This window comes from Pseudorasbora parva, chromosome 15, assembly GCF_024679245.1.
Source record: "Pseudorasbora parva isolate DD20220531a chromosome 15, ASM2467924v1, whole genome shotgun sequence".
NCBI lineage: Eukaryota > Metazoa > Chordata > Actinopteri > Cypriniformes > Gobionidae > Pseudorasbora > Pseudorasbora parva.
Window position 1 is genome coordinate 5762114 of NC_090186.1, and position 24298 is coordinate 5786411.

At 37.8% G+C, this 24298-nt stretch overlaps 1 protein-coding gene across 1 annotated transcript in view; it reads right to left on the reverse strand.

Annotated features, from left to right (window-relative positions):
- moxd1 (monooxygenase, DBH-like 1) overlaps window positions 1-22502 on the reverse strand; it is a 31718-nt gene extending 9216 nt beyond the window's left edge. Inside the window, exons 1-10 of the mRNA XM_067418456.1 lie at window positions 22038-22502; window positions 20036-20182; window positions 18901-19068; window positions 18372-18455; window positions 10546-10725; window positions 10364-10466; window positions 9827-9993; window positions 8090-8281; window positions 7437-7496; window positions 4154-4296 (exon numbers count right to left, since the gene is read on the reverse strand). Of these exons, the coding sequence (XP_067274557.1) occupies window positions 4154-4296; window positions 7437-7496; window positions 8090-8281; window positions 9827-9993; window positions 10364-10466; window positions 10546-10725; window positions 18372-18455; window positions 18901-19068; window positions 20036-20182; window positions 22038-22307 (1514 nt within the window). The 5' untranslated portion in view covers window positions 22308-22502. The remainder of the gene's footprint in view (window positions 1-4153; window positions 4297-7436; window positions 7497-8089; window positions 8282-9826; window positions 9994-10363; window positions 10467-10545; window positions 10726-18371; window positions 18456-18900; window positions 19069-20035; window positions 20183-22037) is intronic.
- Between the last annotated feature and the right edge of the window lie 1796 nt (window positions 22503-24298).

The window sequence follows — 24298 nt, forward strand, 5'->3', positions numbered from 1 at the left end:
CTCCTCTCTCCTCTCTCTCTCTCTCTCTCTCTCTCTCCTCTCTCCTCTCTCTCTCTACACAAACTAGTGAAAGGAATTTACACAAAATATCAGCAGCTCAGCGGACGCCCACAGAACCTGGGAGTCGAAAACACGCAGCTGCTCTGAGATGTGGACCTCCCTTAAAACTCATATATTATGTCTTTATTTGTACCATGGTTACGATAACATCTTGAAGAGCTAGTCCGCCTACGTTTAGCTAAGAACCACTTATCTTATTAAACTGATGGGTTACACAACAGTGATGTTACGATGCCCACAGATGATGTTTCCAATCAAAAATAGAGTTTAACAAAACTGGAATTTTCAGAAACATGTAAAAGAGATTGATGGATTATTTATTTGTATCTCAGTGACAAAAATCACAAGAAGGGGCAAACCTCTTTCCAAGTGTCTTTCCTTTTTAGCTCTCTTAGCATGAGACAAACACATTTTGCAATGACCATTCCAGATGTTCCAGTGGGTCGGACAAACAATTTGTACTTTCTGATGGAAGCAAGATGGCATGTCTTTTGGTAAAGCTCTTGTGCTGACATGAAAGCAAGAACATTTGGATGATAAGTGAAAACATTTATCCTCATTTGATCATCTAACTACCCGGCAGGACATTAATCAACCGCTGTTAAGCTATTACGGCTTTACGATAGGGACGCCACAGTGCCCTCCGCTAATATTGGCAATCTTGGTAAATATGAGCAAAGGCAGCTGTGAAAATAAATCTGCATTGTTATTTATTTTGATCTTTTTTTTTTAATTCACAAAATCCTAATCATTAACTTTCATTAAGGTAAAATAATTGAAAGTGGGGGGAAAATCTCATTATGAAATAAATGTTTTTCTCTAGTTCACGTTGACCACAATTATTGCGCCGTCCGTTCCCCAAGATCACAGCTCTGAGTCTTCTTCTGTAAAGCCTGATGAGTTTGGAGATCAGAGCCCATTCCTTCATCCAGAATCTCTCCAGATCCTTCAGATTCCAGCTCTTCTCTTCAGCTCATCACTCATTTTCTATTGGGTTCAGCTCAGGAACTGGGACGGCCATGGCAGAAGCTTCATTTTGTGCTTTTGTGCTTGGACTTCTGATCCCTGTTTGCACCATAGACCGTAAAAAAATATGGACGACTCGACATCATCCGTTTCCGCTTGGCAGATTTGAAGCTTTCAGGCAGCCTTGCACGGCGCGGACATCTTGGGACCGAGTCTGCGCAGTAGCGATTTCGGGACCGGAGTTGCGCAGTAGAGCGCAGGAAGTAGAGCAGGAAGTACAGTCGCGATATCAAAAGCCCGCCCACACTCTCGCAGATGCAGAACAATTAATTATGTTGGTGTGAAATAAACAGTTATGGAAATGTAGAAATTAAAGCTAAAGCTCTAATCTGCTCCCAAAAATTTCGAAAAAAGTCCGTTAGTGCCTCAGTGACAACTTCACTCAGAGAAGCCGTCAGTCTTAGCTGTCAATCATGACGTCACACCCCCCGTTTTTATAGCATCAAATAACTAACTCAAACTAAACTTATTTTTAAAACGAACACCTGAAATGAAATCATCGTGATAACTGCCTTCAGTGACAAACTAACTTTGGGGAAAATTTTTTGAAGTGTAATTTTATTATTTAGTTTGCCTCGCGTCCATTAGAAAACACAGAGGGGCGGCTATACTGGGACCGGTCACCGGGGGGCGATCGAGGCGCGAAAGCTTCAGTAAATGAGAGGGAGACTGCAGGCTTGGTTTGCACCAAAGCCATCTGGTGTGTTTGTGCCAAAAGCTCTTTTTTTAGTTTGATCTGACCACAGAACCAGGTCCGTCTGAAGCTCCAGTCGTGTCTGAACTGAATATGCTGGAGTTTGTTTTTGGATGAGCGATAGAGGCTGACATTTTTACGGGCATCCCATAGGTCACAAAATCACTAATAATCACATGATTGGGATGGTGGGTGGGGGTGCTTGAGCCCCTTTGAGAGTGAAAGGGTAAGTGCCCTTTTCGATCACACCACAGTGCCCCTGTGAATGCCTTTTCCACCGCACACTGAGCACGATTTCTACCGAGAGGGCTTTACTTAAACAGATACTCTGTTTTTTTTACACATACACTCATTTTATATACGTAAAGTCTAAAAGTATGCATCGGTTTTGACGAGAATGCTTGGCCTTTCAGATTATACTCTAAGAGGATAGTGAGCATGAACACAGGTTTATTTCACACTTGTGCTCTAAAAAGTTTCATCTTAGTCCATTTTCTGCTTTTTCTCTGGAGAAGTTAGACGGTCTGATAGCTGTGTGTATCTCTTCACTCTTTTCACACAAGTGCTTGTTAACTTGGTAACAACATCTTTTGTTGTTCCGTCTCACCCGTTTCTTTTTCAGAAAAAAACATGCATACTTTGATAGGCTATGTGTTCGGTACTATGCATAAGTTAAGTATTCATGTCAAAACTGAAGCGTTCTTTAGCCACCGAATTAGACTTTCCAATGCTCTGCCTTCAAAGATACATTGTACTTGGAGAATGTCTGCTTACATGCTCAAAGTACAATGTATCTTTGAAGGCAGAGCATTGGAAAGTCTAATTTGGTGGCTAAAGTATCTGAGTTTTCTCAAAGTTGACAAAAACAACACCAAGCAAGTAGCAAATGGCTAGCCTAGAAATCTAGACGCACCCTAGCGGCAGCAAATCTAATCTGCCCGCGAGTGTCGTCTAGCAACTCTCAATACCCTTCTGAGCTGTATTCGCCTAACTCTTGCCAGGCCAATCACATCGTGTATAGAGTCGGTGGGCGGGGCCATAATGACGACGGCCGAGTTGCGTTTGCGTGCTTCTAGTAAACACAGAAACTGGCGAACGGCGGCGGTCTTTCGAATCAGCTTTGACCGCGACTCTGGAAGACTTGGAGTTAAGCTTTTCTCTGAGAAAAGAACAAAGAACGGCACTGAAGTCATTCTTAAGAAGGGAAGATGTGTTCGGAGTTTAGCCGATCGGATACGGCGAATGTTTAATCTATCATCAAGCTCTGTTTCACCTTCGTTGCTCTGGTTGGTGTAGCGCTATCCTATCGCGTGCAGAGGGAGTTTGAAAGACAACCGTTTATCCGCCCCTCAGATTGAGCCGTCAATGGTGAGTTTCCAAACCAAACATCTTGATGTGGGTCTGGCTTGTCAGGCTAGCAAATGGCAATAGAGTTATTGAATCTAGAAGTAATAATTAACAACTGCTAAATAAGGCTAGCTAGATATACTGTAGCAAAATGAAGTGAAAATAACATTTTCTGTAGATGCTGTTTACTGCGTGAAATAGCATACTAAGTGAAAATAATGATATATTCTATTTATATCATATAAAAGTAATAGGCCTAGTTCTAGTATGCGTATTAGATTTGTGCAATATGTGTAAATAGTAATTGCATGCAATTTATACTTTTTTTGATAAATACATACTATTTGCACCTCAGTATTGTTCTACATTAACAGGATGCAGTAGTAACAGAGTGTAAATGATAATATGTATTACAATTATTAAATGGATGCTGCCTTAAAGGAACCATAAAAGCCCTCCCTACAACTATCCCTAACCCTACCCAAGAAATGCTTTTATTATTATTAAACATTTCATTAGGCACTTCATTTCCACTTTTAAAACATTTTCTTAATTAGTTTAAAGTAATTGCCATTCCGATGTGATATGTGATGAGGAAAAGGAAGAAAAGCCAGCTTCGAAAGGCGGATTCGAACCCGGGTTGATCGCGTCAAAACCAATATCCTTAAGCTTTACTAATCGAGTCACTGAAGACGTTGAAATACGCACATTTATAGAAATCTTGTTTGACCCAACAAGGCATTGTTAGGCGAAGCTGGTGCGAATAGCACTTGCCAACAAGGCACACTGCAGAAAGCACCTTAAAGTCTTCTGATTGGCTAAACAAAAATCTAGAGTCTAGTCTCAGCCTGTCACAGACATGTCTGATATTCCAGGATGTCTAATACAGTCATATCTTTCAGGTAATTGGGATGTTTTTGTTGTTCTGATGCAATACCACAGTGCCATTTATGATAAATGTACTTATTCATTGTTATGCAACTACCAAAGAAGCCCTTTTTTTCTAAAGGTTTTTTTCAGACTTACGTAACAGGTTCGTGAATCTCTTTGACCCCAATGAATTTGAGCTGGCCTGTGATTTCTGGTAAACTCTCACACCTGGCTAGGTTTACCCTGGGGTAGTACAGCAGATATGACAAACACATCTCATCCCGTGTACTAAGACCGCCCTGTAGAAAAAAAAGATTCCACATTACTAGGGTCAAAACCTTGAAATACTAAACTGACATAATGCATCTGAATCACTGTTACAGCCAGAGGCCTGCGACAAATTATGCCCAGTACTGAGCAAAGCTGAACTGACATGCACAGAGCAGCAAATATATCTTGATCTTTCTAATATGAATCCAAAACACCAGTGATTTGGCCCTGATGTTTATGGATTGTGGACTGTCTACAGAGAAAAAGCAGCTCGGCTTAGCCTATCAGCTCACTGGCTTCATGTGTTTGGGCAAACGTCAGCAGCTGGATGCATCTCCACAGACTTGCAGCTGTTTGCAGACACATTGTTTAGCCAAGAGCATGTAGTCTTTAAAAGACCGGCTGGAAAAAAACCCTGCAGTTGAGATTCAAAGACGTGTTTCTAATAGAGCTGTTCAGTTTGTAGTCCTCAAGTCTATAGTTTTAGGGCCTGATTTTCTAAACGGGGCAAGCAGCGTGAGAGCGCAATTCCAGGAAAGTGCAGATGGGAGTGGAAAGTTCTGCGCGTGATCTACGGACGACACGCAAATTAAAGCACACAGTTTCAATAATGATCAATGCAGTCAACCAAGAGCAGTGCAAATTAGTGTACATTATAAGTGTACCACAGAAAACATTATAAAACAAAAAGCAGTTCATGACGCCCTAAAGTTGTTAAGAAGTTGATACATTAGGACTACCATGTTATAATGTGTAAAATTTTGTAAACTTAAAGGGGTACTTCAGCGCTGGAAAGATGAATCTGTATTTGAACTGGGTCATTAATGTCGTAGAAATGTGAAATTATTTCTGAATTTGGTGCCTTCTAGACTGAGAAAAGACAGAAAATGTATTTTTGTCTCATGGGGATGAAAGACTACAATTCCCAGAATGCTTCGCTGCCCTGTGAAGCCATTCCCAAAGCCACAGCTACTGGATTACTGTGTCTGAGTTAGAGAACAGACACTACAATTAAATACTGAACATGTCTGTTCAATATGATTCTTCCAATTGAGAAAGTCAATGTTTATTTATCATGCATATTTATTCATAAATTCATTTATAAGAGAGAAGACCTTCCACCAACATTACAACACTGTTTTACTTTCATTTCAGATACTCATATCCATCAAACAAGGCATAGAGAAATAAATCTTGATTTACCGTTCTCTAGAACTTCAGGTCATAAAACTGACCTCAGTTTTAGGGGTCCTCAATTATGGAGTAAATTAAGTTTGTCCCTAAGATCTATGTCATCTTTATTCGTCTTTAAAAAAACAGTTGAAAGATCATTTAACTTTACTATGACAGTCTTTTGTCTTAGTTTCCTGCAGTATATTTCATATGCTGCTCTTCTCCTTTGATCCTCCTTTACCATTACCCTTCAACATCTGTAACCTTAAGTTAAAAGGATAATCAGGCTTCTGAAAATGTGTTTTTCACCCTTTTTTATTTTTTATTCAATTTATTTGTCTGCGTGTCTTTTCTGTCTTTTTTGTTTTTTCATGTAAGTGGAGTGGAACTCTGTATAAACCAAGCGGCAACCTCCCGCGATCTCTCTTGAAGCCAATACGGAAGTAATGTAAACTGTAATTCCTTAACTGGCCACTAGGGACAGGCTCCAGAAGGGAGCAGAATCTCATTGAGCCCCATATTAAAATTCTCAACTTTAAAGCAGAAAAAAACATGTTTACAGCCTGGTACAATTTGTGGTTTTGGCTTATAATGCTAATTTTGATCTTCATGACAACTCTGAGGGGGGTGAATTTTTTTATAACTCATTCGTTTTTGTTATATAAAGCCTTAAGGTTCTGCATAATTAAGGGCGTGGTCACAGGTGGATAGCCATTTATCCGCCGTCTATAGTTATTGCGTCACCTCAGCTCCGCGCACATCCCGCCTTTTTGCCCATTTTCTGTTATCCGGGAGTTACACGCGTTGACTCGCTCACAAGATGGCAACGCCCAGCTCGCCCATACTTTAAGCTTCAGAACGGCTTATCAGAAACCTATGGGTGACATCACGGACACTACGTCCATATTTTTTTACAGTCTATGGCATAAACCCAATTGGGCTTCGTTCCACCCCTTGTACTGTATCCATGTGATATCCTTGCAGAATAAAAAATAAAAATAAAAATAAATAAATAAATATAACGATCGAGTCACCGTGCGAGTCTCACAGCACTAACTCAGATTAGGAGTAAAATTACATTTAACGTCATAAATGATGAGATGAGAGCTGATGTAATCGCAACCACATTCGCGGCATACATTCACAACGCGTGTTCAGTCTGGCGCGTTTTCAGTTCATTCCTTTGGAAGCTTAACTTTCATAGGAATTAATTTGAGAAGTTAAAACACTAACATTGCTTAGCATCCGTTTAAGTGAATGCCTGCAGCTGGGCAGCATGTGCAGGTGTAAAACAAACATGCGGAAATGGCTCCCTCTGCTGGCTGTAGTCTTTAGCCTTTGGCCAAAGATGACGCAAATATCGTTAATTTGTGTCACGGGAGGAATTTTTCCAGAAATAAAATGCATAAATCTCTCGTCTCAGGGCGATATGAGGGGAGGAAAGCACAATCATTTGATTATACTCCAGGGTTTCTACTGATACAAAGCCATATCGCTAATCGCTGAAGTAACCCTTTAAAGGGATAGTTCACCTAAAAAAGAAAAATGTCATCATTTGCACCCTCTTGTTGGTCCAAGACCTATACAACTGTCTTTCTTCTATGAAACACAAAATAAGATCATTCAATCAATGTATATTTTATGTTCCACACAAGAAAGAAAGAAAATTGTAGAATTTACATCTCGTGGTGAACTATCCCTTTAAGTTGGAGAGCAAAATGATGAAGTTTCAAGTAATATTCACCAAAGACATTTTGTAGTCATAAATCAAGAAATGCTATTTTAAAATCCAATTAGAAATTCCCAAAGGAAGCAATGGGAAATTACTGCTCGGGGTGGCCTACAAATCAGACATCTTGACTGAACAGCTCTATTACAGTTGACTAAGGTCTGCTATTATCCAGGATTAATATCATTAATAATTCCGTATATGTCACACATCTGTACAATTGTTGTTAAAGAAAAGGAAACAAGACTTCACGAGCTTTAATCTTACCCAGGTCATGTTCATTCTGCCTTTAGTGTTGTATCTACATTCAGTAATTAGAGAATCCCCCTGGTGACAGAAAAAAACAGGTCTGTTAACGCAAGAATAATAAAAAAAACATTTGCTTATCTATTATGCTCACTGTTGGGTGCTAGCCCAACAGAATAGGTCATTAAAACTCATTTGAGCATAAACCGTTAAAACCTTGCTGATTGTTATCACAGAATAAAGCAGAATGACAAGTCACAACTCACACATGAGTCACCTCTCGCCTGAAGGCCCTTTTAAATAGACACAGACGCACAATGCGCGCGCTTTACATGTTGAATTTATTACACCACTCTTAGGTAATACAAAGTGCTCGGATGTGGCTGAGACAATGGAGAAGATAATGATATTTGCGCTATACTTTACTATTAAAATACTCCCAATCCCCAGAGAACAGTGATTTTAGTCAGAGTAAATGCCATTTAATTTGACACAAACGAGGTTGTATAAAAGCACAGTCTGTTCTCTCTATATTATGAACCTATTTCTTGGTTTAACAAAAATGAGTAAAGCAAACTGTGAGGTTTGCTGTATCTGGTGATCAATGCCACACGTCAATTTCATCCTCAGATGGAGCAATGAAGATTATGACACTGAAATGGATTCTGACTGACAGGCAGGATGATCCTCTCCTGGCTGAGCGGCTGGAACTCCTGGAAGTTGAAATCAAACTGATCATCTGAGGCCAGTGGCTGGAGCTCGACCTGCTGGCGGAAGTGTCTGGTTCTGATAGCCCGTCCCGCCAGGTGAGCGTGGAGGAGAACTGCAAACACATGAACTCCACTGGGCATCTCACTGTCTAATGACTTACGGGAAGAGAGAAACATGTTATACTCCTTTTATTTGTCTGGGTTTTGAGAAACTTGCACTAATATTTAAGGGCCCCATTATGGATTTCAAATATCCCCTCATGCAGTAATATCGCTGTTTGTGAATGTAAACATTCTGTAAAGTTGAAAGAGCACAATAAATAAAGCTTGTCTCCCAAACGAAAGAATCGACTCTGAACCGCCTAACGAGTCGTTAATAATGCGTTTCCCACTGTGTTAAAACTATTAAATGTGATTAGTGGATAATTTTACGTGCTTCCATGTCAAAGTATCTGTTATCAGATCTGTTGAAGATGCAGTTTCTGTTCATGTGTGCCAAGACATTATAGACATCCTGACCAGACGTTGTTTTACGGCCATGTGTGGTAACCCTACATACATACAGTTAGGGTGATATTAAAAGATTTATACCGTGATATAAGATTTCGGATAAACTGCCTCCAAGTCATTCATATCCTGTGTGACTTTTTGCAAAGGCTTTCCTGTGGCCTCAAAGCTTTAGCACTGACACTCTGAGCTCCATAGCTATGTTTGAGGTACATTATGCCCCCCCCCCCCCCACACACACACAGACAACGAAATGTAGAAACACATACATGTATAAATAAATTTGAAAATGATTAATAAATGAATGAATAAATGTAGAAATAAGTAAATGTGGAAAAAAATACAATTATACATAAATAAGGAAATAAAAATATACATACTCATTTAATTTAGTATTTTTACATTTCTTTGTATTTATATGTATTTATTTATATTTTAGTCCGCTTTGGAATTCTATATTTGTAGACTCATAGGGTAGAATAACATGTAGTTGCAAAGTTTCTTAAAGTCAGTAGATCATTGTTTATCACAAAGAGTTAGCAGATACTAACAGTCAACTAATGCTCTACTGTATGGACGCCGTTTCTGCCACTAAATAAAAAATAAAAAGAGTAATTTATCTCACAATTCTGACTTTTTTTCTCCCCACAACTGCGAGTTATAAAGTAAAAATTGTGAGATTAAAAAGTCCCAATTACTCTTTTTATTTTTTTATTTGGTGGCGTTACCCATTTTTAAAAATAAAGTGTTACCCATTTTTCTTTTTAAATAAATGAATACTTTTATTCAGCAAGGAAGCATTACAATAATCAAAAGTGACGACAAAGGTTTTTCGTGTGATCGCGTGACACTGAAGGCTGGCGTACTGATGCTGAATATGCAGCTTTGCATTACAGAAATAAATGAAAATTTTAAATGTATTAAAAAATATCTTTTACTCATTTTTTGACCAAATAAATGCAGCCTTGGTGAGCATAAAATACTTTTACAACAGCATTTATTCATATACATAGTTATAATAATGTAAAGTCTTTAATGTACGTAATTTAATGCATCCTAGTGAATAAGAGTATTGCTTATTTTCAGAAACACATCGATTCCTAATTTTTGAACGGTAGTGTAGCTATCAAATATTATCTTATATAGTGTAAATGGAGTGTAAACACATTAATTGCTGTGTTTTTGCGGTCCCACCTCCTGGAGACACTCCTGTGTGCAGTGTCCTTCTGTAATATAATCCTGCATGCCTGGGGGCAGCATGTGGTAGAGACTGACCCACACTCCTGTCTCGATGACCCCGGCATCATAGCGCCTCAGGCTGGGGCTGTAGTACAAACGCAGGCCTGAACTGTCCACTATCCCTGTGGTGAGAGCAAAACTCTGAGCAGCTCGGAAGTTTGCGGCTTAACCGACCTGATCTCGTGTGAATTTGTGCGATGTGAATCATACAACAGTGCATGATAATTCAAAAAAAAAAAAAAAAAAGTATGCATTAAGGAAACCCCACCCCTAAGCATACAACACACATGAGACAACACATGAGACAGAAAAGCTCATTATTGATTGACTGACAATCATTGTAGTATACCATTGAGACTATATTGATTATTTCATGCACAGATACATAAATATACCCGACAAAAAATGTCACATGAAATAACTGTAATGTTCTTTAATGAGGTCTCTAAGCGAGGCAGGTTTGGCCAAAAAAACAGATATAACATACGGTACCTCTTTGTAAAGATGGGTTATCAAAGTGAATCTCCATCTGTACGTAGACTGGATCTATTGAGGTTCCTACAGACATTCCAACATGTGGAGGATAGGTGAAGCCCTGCAATATATGAAACAAACTCATTCAATATCTGAAACTCTCATTATTTCGAACGAATATGAACATCTGACATGACCACCTCTCCCCCAATAGCCCAAGCGAAGAGAATGGTCTCGCAGGTGAAGAAGGAGTCTGGCATATTTGGATGGTAGCATTCATGTCCTCTGTTGATCTCGCTCTTGTTCAGATTGCTGTCGCACTGGTAGAGCAGAATGTGATGAACCAGATTCTCATGACCTTTCTGAATCAGTGGCTCTATCTGAAAACAACAAACATACACTGTAAAAAAAAAAGTGACAGCCTGAAATTTTTAAGTACAATCAACTTGGATGTTTTGGTTATTTCAACTTAGATTATGTTAAACTGACTTTAAAAAATGAGTGGCATCTTGTATAACTTATAAAAACAACTTTAACATTTCTTAACTTTTTTGTTGAGTTAAAACAATGTAAAAAACACATGTTGAACATATACTTTTTTTACAGTCTAGATAGTGGAATATGAACGCAGGGTTGTGCGCCACTCAGAATTGAATTGATTTTCTATTTCTGAGTTTGAACTGAGGTAGCTATATGGGTGCAGAAATGTTTGAATTTAAGGAATTAAAATGGTATTAAATTTAAATAGCCATTTCACTTAGCAGAACAGAAAAACCTTCTTATAAAGGAATAATAGACTATAAAATGTATTTAAAATAGTGCTACCAATGTTAACGTGCTAACACGTGATTCATTTTTAACTTAAAAAACATTGTACATTGTACTTAGATTTTTAAAAATATCTGCATGTAATTACATCTGTAATAAATTTCTGTAGTTACATTTGTAATTACACTTTTGACACTTCCCTTACACCTAACCCTACCCTTAAACTGACCCACACATACCACACCTGTCCCTAACTCTACCTGTATCCAACCTCAGCAAAGGTGTTTTGCAATACAATTTGAACACAGTAAGTACATTGTAATTATTTGTTGATGTATGTACATAGTATTTGGGGCCAAAATATTTAACGCAGCATCATATTTTTCTGTCATCCTTTGGCTAGCGTTACATTATATGATCATTCTCTTATTCATGCAAATGCTTTTAAACCATTCATGCATGTCAAGACAAAAGAGAAAGGGCTATCTGTGAATGTCCAGACTATGACACACACATGCACAGAAAGACATCAAGGGCAAGAAGGTTTTGACCATTTCATTTTCATGAACATTATTTTATTTATCCGCTATATTGACGAGACCTTGTTGTAAGATATTGATTTACTTATGGCACTTGAGCTTAACTGAGACTCGAGAGTTTGTAGACGTTTAAGAGGCTTTTGTGATGACTTGATTTATTGCAATATTGAGGTGTTCAGTTTTATTTTGAATTTAAAAAAATAAACCTGATTTCTAATCTTAAAGATCAATAGTGTCTTATTTTCACTGGTATGTCTCTCAGGTGTTGAGGACTAGTGCATCTTTGAGCTTATATTTTTAGTATTAGTATTAGTAAAATACTTAACTACTGTTAAGACTTTTACTCAAGCTGTATTAAAATTGGAACTTGTCATTTTTGCTGTAAGGAGTCTGTACTTTTACTCAAGTGTGGTTTTCTGGTACTCTTTACACCTCTTCGCAAAGGATGACAGAAAAACGGATGCAGAATTAATAGCGTAAAATATTTGAACATGTTAACGTTGAGAGCACTAGTTTAAATGCAATGAAATGAACCTGAAATGTTATACAGTTTATTTTTTATAAATCCAAAACAAGAAGACTTTCCACTACACATTTCTGAGCTTTGATAAAGGGATCAGCCATAACGATTTTTTAAAAGTAGGTTATCTTTTTAAGACGCTCTGTTTTGATCCTCTGCAAGAAAACTCTGTGTGTGTGTGGATTCTTGAGCTAAAACTAGCTCAGATATCTTTGGAGTAAGAAGTGGGGGACTTCAGAATTATTTTTCTCCTCACAGTGGGCTTCTTCTGTCGGAACTGGAATTCCAAATAAAAGCATTTCCAACAGAGCGAACTGTGTCCTCTCTTCCAGGGGCCTCTGCCTGAAGCAGTGGGACCCAGGGCCAAACAGTGGCTGAATAAATATTCAAACATTCCTTTATTTCCCTTCCACCTACTCTTTTTGTTTTACCCATGGGAAGCCATTTTGTTTTCAGACCCCAAAATCTAATGAACATTTTTGTATTGTACTAGTATTCTATTGTTTCTAACTGATGTCTGATCCATCTACTGTAAATCCATCACAGATTCAGCTCTCACCATCCATTATAATGCGATGTTGTCATTACAGTATCATTTCATGCACATGACTGTATTAAAAAATCAATAGGTTGCTATGAAAGATGGACTGTTTGTTTAGGTAACACAATTTTGTGTGATTTGTCATTAGCCGCTTTAACACAGCAATACCTGTAAATTACCGTAAAATTACCAAAATTATTTTACTGGTAGTAAATACACAAATATGATGTTTACACAAGCAGCGCCGTTCTGGCATTTTTACCGGTAAGAGATCATCTACACACCACCACCAAAATACCAGTAAATTCTGTGATGTCATCAGAAATGCTCTTTAAACGCCGCACCGTTGTCTTCATGAGGAGAAGCGCTTTAGTTTCACTATCAGTTTATCAATTTGTCAACACCTTTTTGACGTCTGACTGACAGGCGTGAAGGGATGATCAAACAGAACGTGTGTTTGCTCTTAAAAACACGAGATGCGAGTAATAGTATCCAGAACCTCAACGCTGATGAATGAAAAAGAAGGCTGGGTCTTGAGCGCGGCATGTTGAAAAAGCTGCAATGGTAAAATATTTAAATACAAAAACTATTACTGTAAACAGTGCGGAGTAAGCATGTTATCTTCATAAGTTATGATTGGCCCAAAGCAGACTTCTTACATCACCGGTACTTGACTGGTAATGTTACAACTTTTGTAATAAGTATAGTGTGTACAGAACATTGTGTACCCGCACATAGGCGCACATTACTAATGGGTCCTTTAAATAACACACAAAAATACTGCGCTATTGACTTTAGAGCAGGTTTTTGTTGGTCAATGTTACAGTCGTTTTCACTTCCTCAAAATAGCAACACGCCAACAATGTGCCTGAACACTCATGGTTTTCAGACCAGCACACCCATGGGTGATCAGAAGGCGTGAGTGCATTTGCTATTTAAACAATGCGGAGCTAGACGTGAAAATGATAACTGTGTCAAGCAGAAACTAGCAAAAAACTCTGCGTCACATTGCGCCGGGCATGTGATTGGGCCCTGTATATGTGAAAGGGGCTAATGTGAAGACACTAACATTGTTTGCAAACATTCAAAAATGCAGAGATGGACAGTAACTAAGTAAATTTACTTAAGTACTGTACTTAAGTACACTTTTTGAGTATTTGTGTTTTTCTTGAAACTTATGACTTTTACTTCACTACATTTGAAAGACAAATATTGTACTTTTTACTCCACTACATTTCTACCAAGGTCCTCAATGTCAAAAGCTGTTTCTGTAGCAGCTTTGAAAAGTCAGTGGATGATTTTTTTTCTTCTTTAAAAGGTGTTTGGGTTATTGCAGAAAGGCTTTCAGGAATCACTGTTCTAGGGTCATGTGAAGTTCAATGATTTCCCAGCAATTTTTGAACACTGATTTATAGTTTATAGTAAAATGAAGACGGATGTCAAAATGCTCATTTTGTTGAAAATGATTATGTCTAAAGTCAATGTAAACAGTTGGAGAAGATCAGATGTGTATCAGTGTATTGGATCCGTGCATTTGGCCTTAAAGTGACAGAAGCTTTGTAAAGGGCATTGTAACTTTGTAACTTTTGAGTTTAAGTTAGTCGTATGCTAGTATGTCAGATGGAGCATCACTGACTGGCTTAACCCATGATGGCATAATGTGCATTTATACAACAATAATAAAATAATGGGTTGACATAAAAAAGGAAATTTACTTTTGATACTTAAGTACTTTTAAAAACAAATACTTCTGTACTTTTACTTAAGTAAAAATCTGTTTCTACAACTTTCACTTGTAACAGAGTAATATTTCACCAGTAGTACTTTTACTCAAGTAATGAAGTTGTGTACTTTGTCCACCTCTGCAATAAATGTTGCACCAGGGTATTTCTGATAAAAATGCTCGTCACAGAGCGCCGAAAACATAGATGCCTACAAAGTGTGCATGCACATCTGTTAGACTACACAAGAAAATGAACAACCTTAACTTGGGATCTCCCAGTATAAAGTACACCCAGACAGCATCATCTGTCATCACATAGCATCACATAGACTGAATAAGGACAGTGACAATATATTGTCTGAATATAGACAGTGAGAGCATAGTGTCTGGAAAATATGCTCCTGTTTGACAGTTCAACATCTGCTCTATGAAACGGAGCAGGAAACATTCAGACACTGCTGTGGTTATGGGGCAGCTGCTGGCATCAGACTAACACAGCCTGGAGCTTCACAAATACCAGACTACTGTAGTGTATGTAGAAAGGACAGGAAAAGAGGGTGAAGAGGGGTCACGAAAATTATTCACTTTTGCTTTTTATTGACTCGTGTTCAGTTGAGGTTAACTGGAGACTTAATGTAATAGCTTACTCAAACATGGTCAATTTACAGTACATGTACCCAATTATAAACTTTAGTAGTATTTTGGTCATTTAGAATAGATTGATTTAGGCCACGTCTAAAGTCTGCATGCCACTGACTAGTGTATGTGTGCATTTGTCAGTATGTTTCATCATCCTGTAAAACAAGAACTACTCAAGTCTATTCACTGTACAGTCTTTGTTTCCAGCACATTACATACTGAACATTGCAGCAAACTATAGTAAATGGCTCACATTCATACTGTGTGCCGCTTACTTCTGCATGTGCAGCGCTTATGTTTTCCCTAAAAACGCTGAGCTGTAGCCATAGAGATGAGTTCATGGGGATGAATGCACGCCTGTCTTTCCTCAGCTCAATTTTACATAGGCACAAACTGGTGACTACAACAGTTAAATTAAAATAAATTAAAGGTTAGTGCATCTGAAAAATTAGCCTGAAAGGATGAAGCTTAATTGTAGTATTTTATCATATGATTAAAGTACCTATCCTGCCTTTAATTAAGTCAAACTTGAAAACCTTAGTTATGGGAAGACTCTTTCATCTGGGTCAGAGAGTATCATTTCAGTAACATGTCTGATCTACAAATAGCAGCTGCAAAAGACAATAATAAGCAGGTGAGACACAAAATAGAAGCGAGGGAGACAGAGAGGCAGAAAGAGATGGAAGGTGACAACAGAGCTAAATAAACTGATGTAAGAACAGCCAATGGTAAATACATGCATGTGGATAATATGTTTTAAACATATTTTCAAGAAATAAAAATAGTATCCTGGAAATTAACTAACTACAAATGGTCAAGCTATTCAGTAGTCATGAAAACTTGCTGAGTATTTAATAAAAATATGACAATGCTACTCTGTTTGGTCTTGGTGGAATAGATCTTACTACTGCCAATACACAGACACTGCTCTGAGCATTACCCGTGGCAGATCTCATAGACCGTAAAAAAATATGGACGACTCGACATCATCCGTTTCCGCTTGCCATATTTGAAGCTTTCAGGCAGCCTTGCACGGCGCGGACATCTTGGGACCGAGTCTGCGCAGTAGCGATTTCGGGACCGGAGTTGCGCAATAGAGCGCAGGAAGTAGAGCAGGAAGTACAGTCGCGATATCAAAAGCCCGCCCACACTCTCGCAGATGCAGAACAATTAATTATGTTGGTGTGAAATAAACAGTTATGGAAATGTAGAAATTAAAGCTAAAGCTTTAATCTGCTCCCAAAAATTTCGAAAAATGTCCGTTAGCGCCTCAGTGACAACTTCACTCAGAGAAGCCGTCAGTCTCAGCTGTCAATCATGACGTCACACCCCCCGTTTTTATAGCATCAAATAACTAACTCAAACTAAACTTATTTTTAAAACGAACACCTGAAATGAAATCATCGTGATGATAACTGCCTTCAGTGACATAAACTAACTTTGGGGAAAACATTTTTGAAGTGTAATTTTATTATTTAGATTGCCTCGCGTCCATTAGAAATCACAGAGGGGCGGCTATACTGGGAGCGGTCACCGGGGGGCGATCGAGGCGCGAAAGCTTCAGTAAATGAGAGGGAGACTGCAGGCTTGGGCAGATCTATACAGGTGGAGCTGGGGAAAGTGGACAGTTTCTGAAAGAGTGCTGCAAACTGCTACAGCAAACACTGACAAAGTATCTGAAAATTGAGCAGTGAGCTCATTGGCTGCTGATGCAGCAGGAACCAATCCGCTGTGCCCTGTAGAAAACGATGTGATTGCTAGCAGATTGAGTTAAAGATATCAGTCTGCGCCATCTAGATTTCAAGACAGAACTTTGTATTTCAGTTATTTTCATATTAGTAGCATTTTCTTTAGCTTTGGAGGAATAATCAAACACGCTTAGCTAAGCTGCGTTAAGCATTCACACTGACAGCTATTAAATCAGTAACGATTGTCGAGTCTGATCCTCTGTTATACAGTACACTGTACATAACTGTAACATCCGATTCAGTCTAGTGGATTCTAAATGATCCTCTCTTATATATGTAGCATTATTATATTTAGTTTAAATGTACCTGTTCAAGCTTCTACTGTCAACGTAAAACTAAATGATTGAATATATATATAATCCGTTGAAGTCCCCCTGTGGTCAATCATTGTGTCCTTTAAAACACATCTTGCTCACCAAAAATACATATTAAAAGTTTTTTTTATTTTTTATTCTTCATGCATCAAATAGCTTGAATGTAACTCTACAATCTTGCATCATTTAGTATAAGCCGAACCATGAATATGCAAATGAGCCCCGCCTCCTCTCACTCACCCCAGCTCAGAGATCCACTCGCTCAACTTTTACTCAAGTTACTGTAGTAAACGCTGCACAAAGGTATCGCTCTTTACAACATCAGACACATAACGGTAATTAATATGATTAGCCTTTAGCTTGACTACGTCATCAAACAGCTAATAATGCTAATGTTACACAAACCATGTTTCCGTTCGCCACCTTAGCCTTATCATCCTTAGAAATGCTTTGCATGTAGTTCATCATTGCATAATATAATATACATAATTCAGTAGCTATATAGTTAATTCTACCCGATTTTTCTTATCAACAGAAAAATATACCGGATAACCTGGCTTCTCTTGAGACTTGTCCAATGCAGAGAATAGCTAATGATATGCTAAAGCCCAACCACACGTTGATGTGATTGCATACAAGGTAGTTTGTGACGTCATAGACACCAGCGATTCAAACCGTGTTTTTGTCTTTGGTTCACTGAAGTTTTAAGGAGAAAATTCTCAGCGATGGTGTTGAATTATGAATTTGCACATGGATTGTATGAAAGCATATTAAACAGACATACAAACAACATTAAAAACTTGATTTTCATCACAGGGGGACTTTAGAAACAATGTTAGCTATTGTTTGAAATGTGTAGTGTGCCTAGATACTTTTTGAAAACAGAAGCTTGAATGAAGTTTAACTACCAACTAATCAAATTATGGTTACTTAGTAGCCTGGCAAACTACAGTAAGTACCTGTGGTCATTTCCTTGACAGGAATTTGTTTCAAACTGCAGATTAAAGGAAATGCTCAAGCTTCATTAAAGCCCATAAATGTTAACTTGGAGAGTAAAAGGTACTTGACAACAGGGAGGATACATTAATTGTATCCGATATGTAAGCCTATAATTTCCTATGCATGAATCTCTGGAATAGTTATCTCATCTCTGGTTTCAAACATGATTAATGTGTTTTAAACATGATATCATTAAGGTGGGCATGCTTTACAAGTTAATAGTTTTATTACTCACTCTGATCACATGGTGTTTCTTCTTCAACTCTGGAAATCTATAGATCTGACACCAATATGTTGTATCCTTATGAGGCACGTGAACCTGCAATATTTAAAAGTGTTTACAAGACTGTAGCTCTGCACAAGTCACAAAACAGTTACATGGCAACAACCAGCAATATTCCATTGTGACTGGAGAGTTTGGACTTCCAGCGTATAAATCCCATTTCCTGTTTTTTTCCCTATTCAATGCTGAGTATTTATTATGAGGTTGTAAATATGTACACTCTTATAAAATCTTGTGTTTGGCAGTGTCCCACAGGCATAAAAGAGGCCTTGTTTTCACTGAAAATACCCAAACACAGGCAAAAGGGTCTGTATTTTAAAAGGATTCATATGTAACCACAAACCCTTGACATTAAAGATCTTGATTTTTAAGCATGCTCAAATAGACAAAACAGTAGGCATAACACTGCCTAAGGCTAAACCGTCCTGTCACTCTTAGCCCATCAAACGCTTCAGCAGTCTGTTGCATGCACTGTCATCACCTCCTCGTTTTGAAGGTCAAAGAAAGCCGTTCCTGCTGGGATGCTGGAGCTGCTTCCAGGGTTGAGTAATCGCAGACTCTTTCTGCCTCGGTTCATCCCATGGTAGACTGGTCCTGACACTCCCACGTCCTCCGCGTGGAACGCCCAGATCACTCTCACTGTACTGCCCTGGTCAGTGACAAATTATGGGTAATTGAACATTTACTTTAAGTGCAAGAGTCTATTCATTTGACAGCATTTTAGGGAATTGAATTTATCTTCTCAATAAAACACCATAATTGATTTTATTTTCCTCTAAACGACCAGATGGCACAAAAACTTGCCCCAGCACCTTTCAAAACAGCCAATTTTCAAGATGTATGTATGTGGAAAATTGTCTGATCCTTGATGCAATCTAGGTTTATTCTGCACTAATTTGATCTATCATTTGATGTTTTTAAAAACGTTGTATCCCCCCTCCACCAAACTTTACACTTGGCACAATGCAGTAAAGCAAGTACTGGTCTCCTGGCAACCGCCAAACCCAGACTTGTCCATGGTTTTGTCAGAAAGAGAAGCGTGAAGCTGTTGACCATGGAATATTTAATAGTGAGGAAATTTCACGAATGGACCTATGTTCTATACATATAATACCTATATAGTGTTAGATATTTACTTACAATGTTGTCAAAATAAAATCTTTAACCCTTTATTAGGCAACCTATCACAGTACCACGCTTGAGTTCACTGAGCGACCCATTCTTTCACAAATGTTTATAGAAGTGTCTACATGCCTAGTGCTTGATTTTATACACCTGTGGCCATGAAGTGATTAAAACAACTTAATTTAATTTAATGATTTGGAGGGGTGTCCCAATACTTTTGGCAATGTAGCTTATACTTCTCTGTAATTATACACAATGGGAGTAATGAAAAGCACATGTTTATTGTGCGCCTTTAGTCCTGTTGTACCCTACTATTGTTTTTCCTCTAAACAAAATGCAATGTGCTGACATTATAATTACAACTAAGAGTACAACTTTGGCTTGGTGCACGCTCCAAGAACTGGATAAAGAGACCATGCCAGACTGCCACTGAAAGCGGTTTCTTTTAGACTTATGGAGCCAGATGTAACGATGCATGTAGTCAAACCTACCGTAATGACTTTGTCATTGTCATCACAGGTCTGGAGGTTTCTGCTGAAAGCCAGGACAGTATGTGTGCCGTTCTCTCTGCCGTACAGAAGCTGGTAGCTCTGCAGTGGATCTTTGTGGACCTTTCTGTTCGAGTCTGTAAAGTAGTCCTGAGCATGGTGAGGAGGAACCAAGTTAGTCCATCTTAAAAATCTGAATCTGTTTTGATGAAGTATTGGGATCATGTGAGTATATCTGATTGGTTTTGGTCTGCATGTGTTCACATTTGATAACCTTTGATCAAAATGTTCTGCACTCGAGCTACGACTAAGTTTGGGAACAAAAGCAGTCATGACTCATGCTTGCAAGCTACAACTCCAGTGTGTAGGTATAAAAGAGCCTTCATTAAACAATGATGATGAATAGACCTGTACTGAACACTAATAATAAACATCTAAGGACTATTCTATACACCATACAGTTAGACACAGCTGGATGGGGATTATAAAGTGCAGAGAATATGGACAGCTGGTGTAGATGTATTCAAATATTGCCCTGTGTGCATTTAAAATGGTATAGTGTCTGTGCAAGTACTGTCTGATTAAAATCCAGGTCACATCAGGGCAGCTGATTATAGTCAGGTCAGTGGGTTTCTGTCGATGATCCAGGACACAAAAAATATCACTGCAGATTTCAATATTCACACAGTGCAGTGGTCTTTAATGTTACTCACACTCTTGAAAATAATGCCATACACTCTATTTAAAGATTCCCCTGTATTGTACAGAGACGTAAATCAAGGAAAACAAACAGAAACTATACAAATAAAGATATAGTTTTTATTTTTAGTTTGTTTTATTTCTGCTTAATGGACACAAATAATAAATTAAACTGCTACAACAATAAAAAAAAACAATATGCATTATGAATGCTTTATTATTACTAATAATTATTATTATATTAATAATTAATAATAAGATGTACTGTATTTATGTAAAGTTGTTTTGTGATCCAAATGAGGGCAAATTAATATTGATCTCGTGTATATTATGTTTAAAATGCTCATATGGGAACATAAAAAGTAAGCAAAAAATTATGGACCTCGCCTTAAAGCCACAATATATGTTTTTTTGTTTTGTTTTTTGCTGCTTATTCAAATCAAAAGCATAGCTTGATGATGCCTTGATTTCGTGGATCTTTTATTCTACCGCAGACGAGCGCTGCTTTATCATATCACACACATCTGAGTGTGTTGAGAGTGATCTTATAATGCTACTCTGTGCGTTCACTCGGCGCTACTATGAGACACTTGTTCACACTGCAGTGAGAGATGGATATTAGGCGGTAAAACATGGTACTCTGTGCGGTAAATCAAGAACACCAGATTTAAACAATAAGACTAACTGTGTTGAGCTGGAGAACAATCATTAGTTTCTGTCCATCAATGATCCAAACAGTTGCTCTCCTGTCTAATAAAACACATCAGATATTAAAGAGGCTTTGGTGTTTCCATGTTTTCTACAAAATAAAACCAGAAATTGGGAGTAACCCAGGTATGATGTCATTGATTGCGTGTCCTGGTTAAAGTGGCTTATTTCTATGGATTTAAACATTCTTGGTAATGGTAACATCTGGGATAATGTAAGTACACAAGTCAATAACACATATAACAGTTGGTTTTTAGATATTTTCATCCAACAATCTTACATATTGTGCCTTTAAGTTTGACCAGTGTTGTTTCCCATTGAATGCACTTGCCATTATGGGATAGTAAAACAAATGAAAGTAAAAATAAAAATAGTCAAACTTTTACATTTAATTGTTGTATACGTTAAATGCATGCAAGCAAATATGTTGTTAAATCATTTTGTTTTTCCCGATCACAGGTCCATAAAAAAATATACAATTACAAATGACTGAAATAATAACAATACGAATCAATCCAGGGTCAACATGCAGCAGGCTGAGTGAGCTGTGTGTAATAATCAGAGATGCATTCCCACCCAAAGGTGCGTGTACACTTACCAGCAGATATGGACTTCCGTTGAGCACACCACCTATCACGATATCAGACGAAGACATCGCACCGGTCGGAGACAAACCGAATCCCACATATCCCCTCGTTTCCACTTCTACTTCAAAAGTGATCGTGGACTCGTCAAATCCCCACTTAATGTTATATCTCCCATCCGCATCTAGGGCAGCTGAATGAAAGAAGCGTGTCCCCTGTGAGCATGTCGAGCAGAAGAGTGAAGTTAAGAAAACTAGAGCGCAAAGAAGCTGATTTTCAGACATATCGAGCTTAATCGCAAACAACACTGACGGCACTCAATGAAAGCTTTTTATCCATAGAGCAGTTTATGGAAATATGCAACTTCCGAGGGCAAGAGTGTTTGTTTGCTTTGGTGCATTGGATCCTTTCAAGCGCTGGCAGCCTCCCACCGCTGAACTGTTGGAACTTGTGTGATTTCCCTTTGATGTGGAAAGACATGTCGAGCTCAACACCGTTTCTACGAGCGCGCGACGCGACACAAGTCAAGCAGCTGCCATTATAATCAACGGCGTGATTACAATACAATACACCATTAACTACACTTAAGTAAGGCATCGTTTCTGCGGGTCAAGTAGGATACAGTAAGAGCAGAATCACTTGAATGTTGGTCACTTTGACCCAAGGCTTAATTGTTCACTTAAAAAAATCCTAGTATTTTGTAATATAATAACCATACATTTCTTCATCAATAAGGGTAAAATCTAGCATTGAGCCCATCTACACTATACAGAATGTATTATAAAACGTGTAATTTAAAAAAATATATAATTTCCAGTCTTTGATTCGGATTGGTCAATAATATGGATTAAACATGGCTATGACCTCTTCACCCAATGGCTCTGTGTATCACTACACCCTTAGCAACCACTCTTAGCAACATAAACATATGTTCTCATTGATAATGTTTATTGAAGCTTACTGTATTATGTTGAGCCAGAGTGAGTGTATTAATATACTCGCTCACTCTGTTAATTAATATGCATTTTCTTTCAGGTCAGTCCTATATTCATAGTGAAAAAATATTTTTTAATGTTCGGTGCGATATCTTGTGCTTTTAACAGTTAAGGTATTTTTTCTTTCAGCGCTAGTCAAAGTATTTTTTCAGTTGCAGCCTGTTTCGTGTTTATAACAAGTTTCAGTCCTTTAAAAATAAGTCTTCGACTCACTTACAAAGACAGCGTTTGCCGCCATCTAATGGTGTAACGTTAGGCTAATGTAGGCCTAACTTCTGTTGCTGTTCACGATCAGGGACTATTTTTACTATATATTTTTTTTAAATCACTAAAAGGAAGGCTTTTAGTGATTTTACTTCATGAAAGTTGATACATATTTTTGGCTTTAGTATTTGTATTGTGTGGTAACCGTTTCATAAAATCAATAAGGTAGCCTACCCCACAGGCGTCGGAAACATTTTTACTGGAGTTGAATCAGTAAAATCAGTTCAGTCATGCCATTTATATTAAGTAACGTTACAAATATGCTTTGTTGTTTACTAAACATCTGGTTGGGCAAAGACAAACATATGGAAATCACTAAACCATTTAGCGTGTCAATAGTTTTGGGGTAAGACACAGAGCATCATTTTGATGCAAATCGACAAGGTTTGAATCCGCCTTTTGCAAACAATACTCTCTTTTCCCATCACATATCAGATCGGAATCACATTTTTTTCTCCAATAAAAGTGAAGAAAAAATTTGAGGCAAAAACAACAAAAGCAACAAAAATCCAGATTATTTTAATTCACCACTCCACTCCATTGTCTAGAATAAACCAAATGATTTCTAGAGCTTGAAAAGTCATGTTAATGAATAAAATCTTACACTGTAAAAAATTAAGTTGACATTGACAACATTGGCATTGATTTAACTCAACAAATTAAGTTAAGCAATTTTCATCTTATAGAGTCAACACATTTTTTGTACTTAAGTTTTTTTGTACATCTCATTTATTTTGAATGCCAATCTCTATAATATTTTATATTAGGTTGAATTTGAATAATAAAAAAAAAAAAGTCCTTATGGAGCATCCAGGGACAGTGAAGTGTGCAGCCAACCACTGAATGTAAAATTATACAAGTTAAAAGTCTCCTTCACAAATATAATTAAGCAATACCAGACCTGTTATTGTTCTGAATATCAGCATTGTTTTGATTAGCAGATATTTATTATTACAACACGATTGTGTGCGAAACCGTTTTATACGTGTCACTGTGGTACAACATGTTGGTTGTCC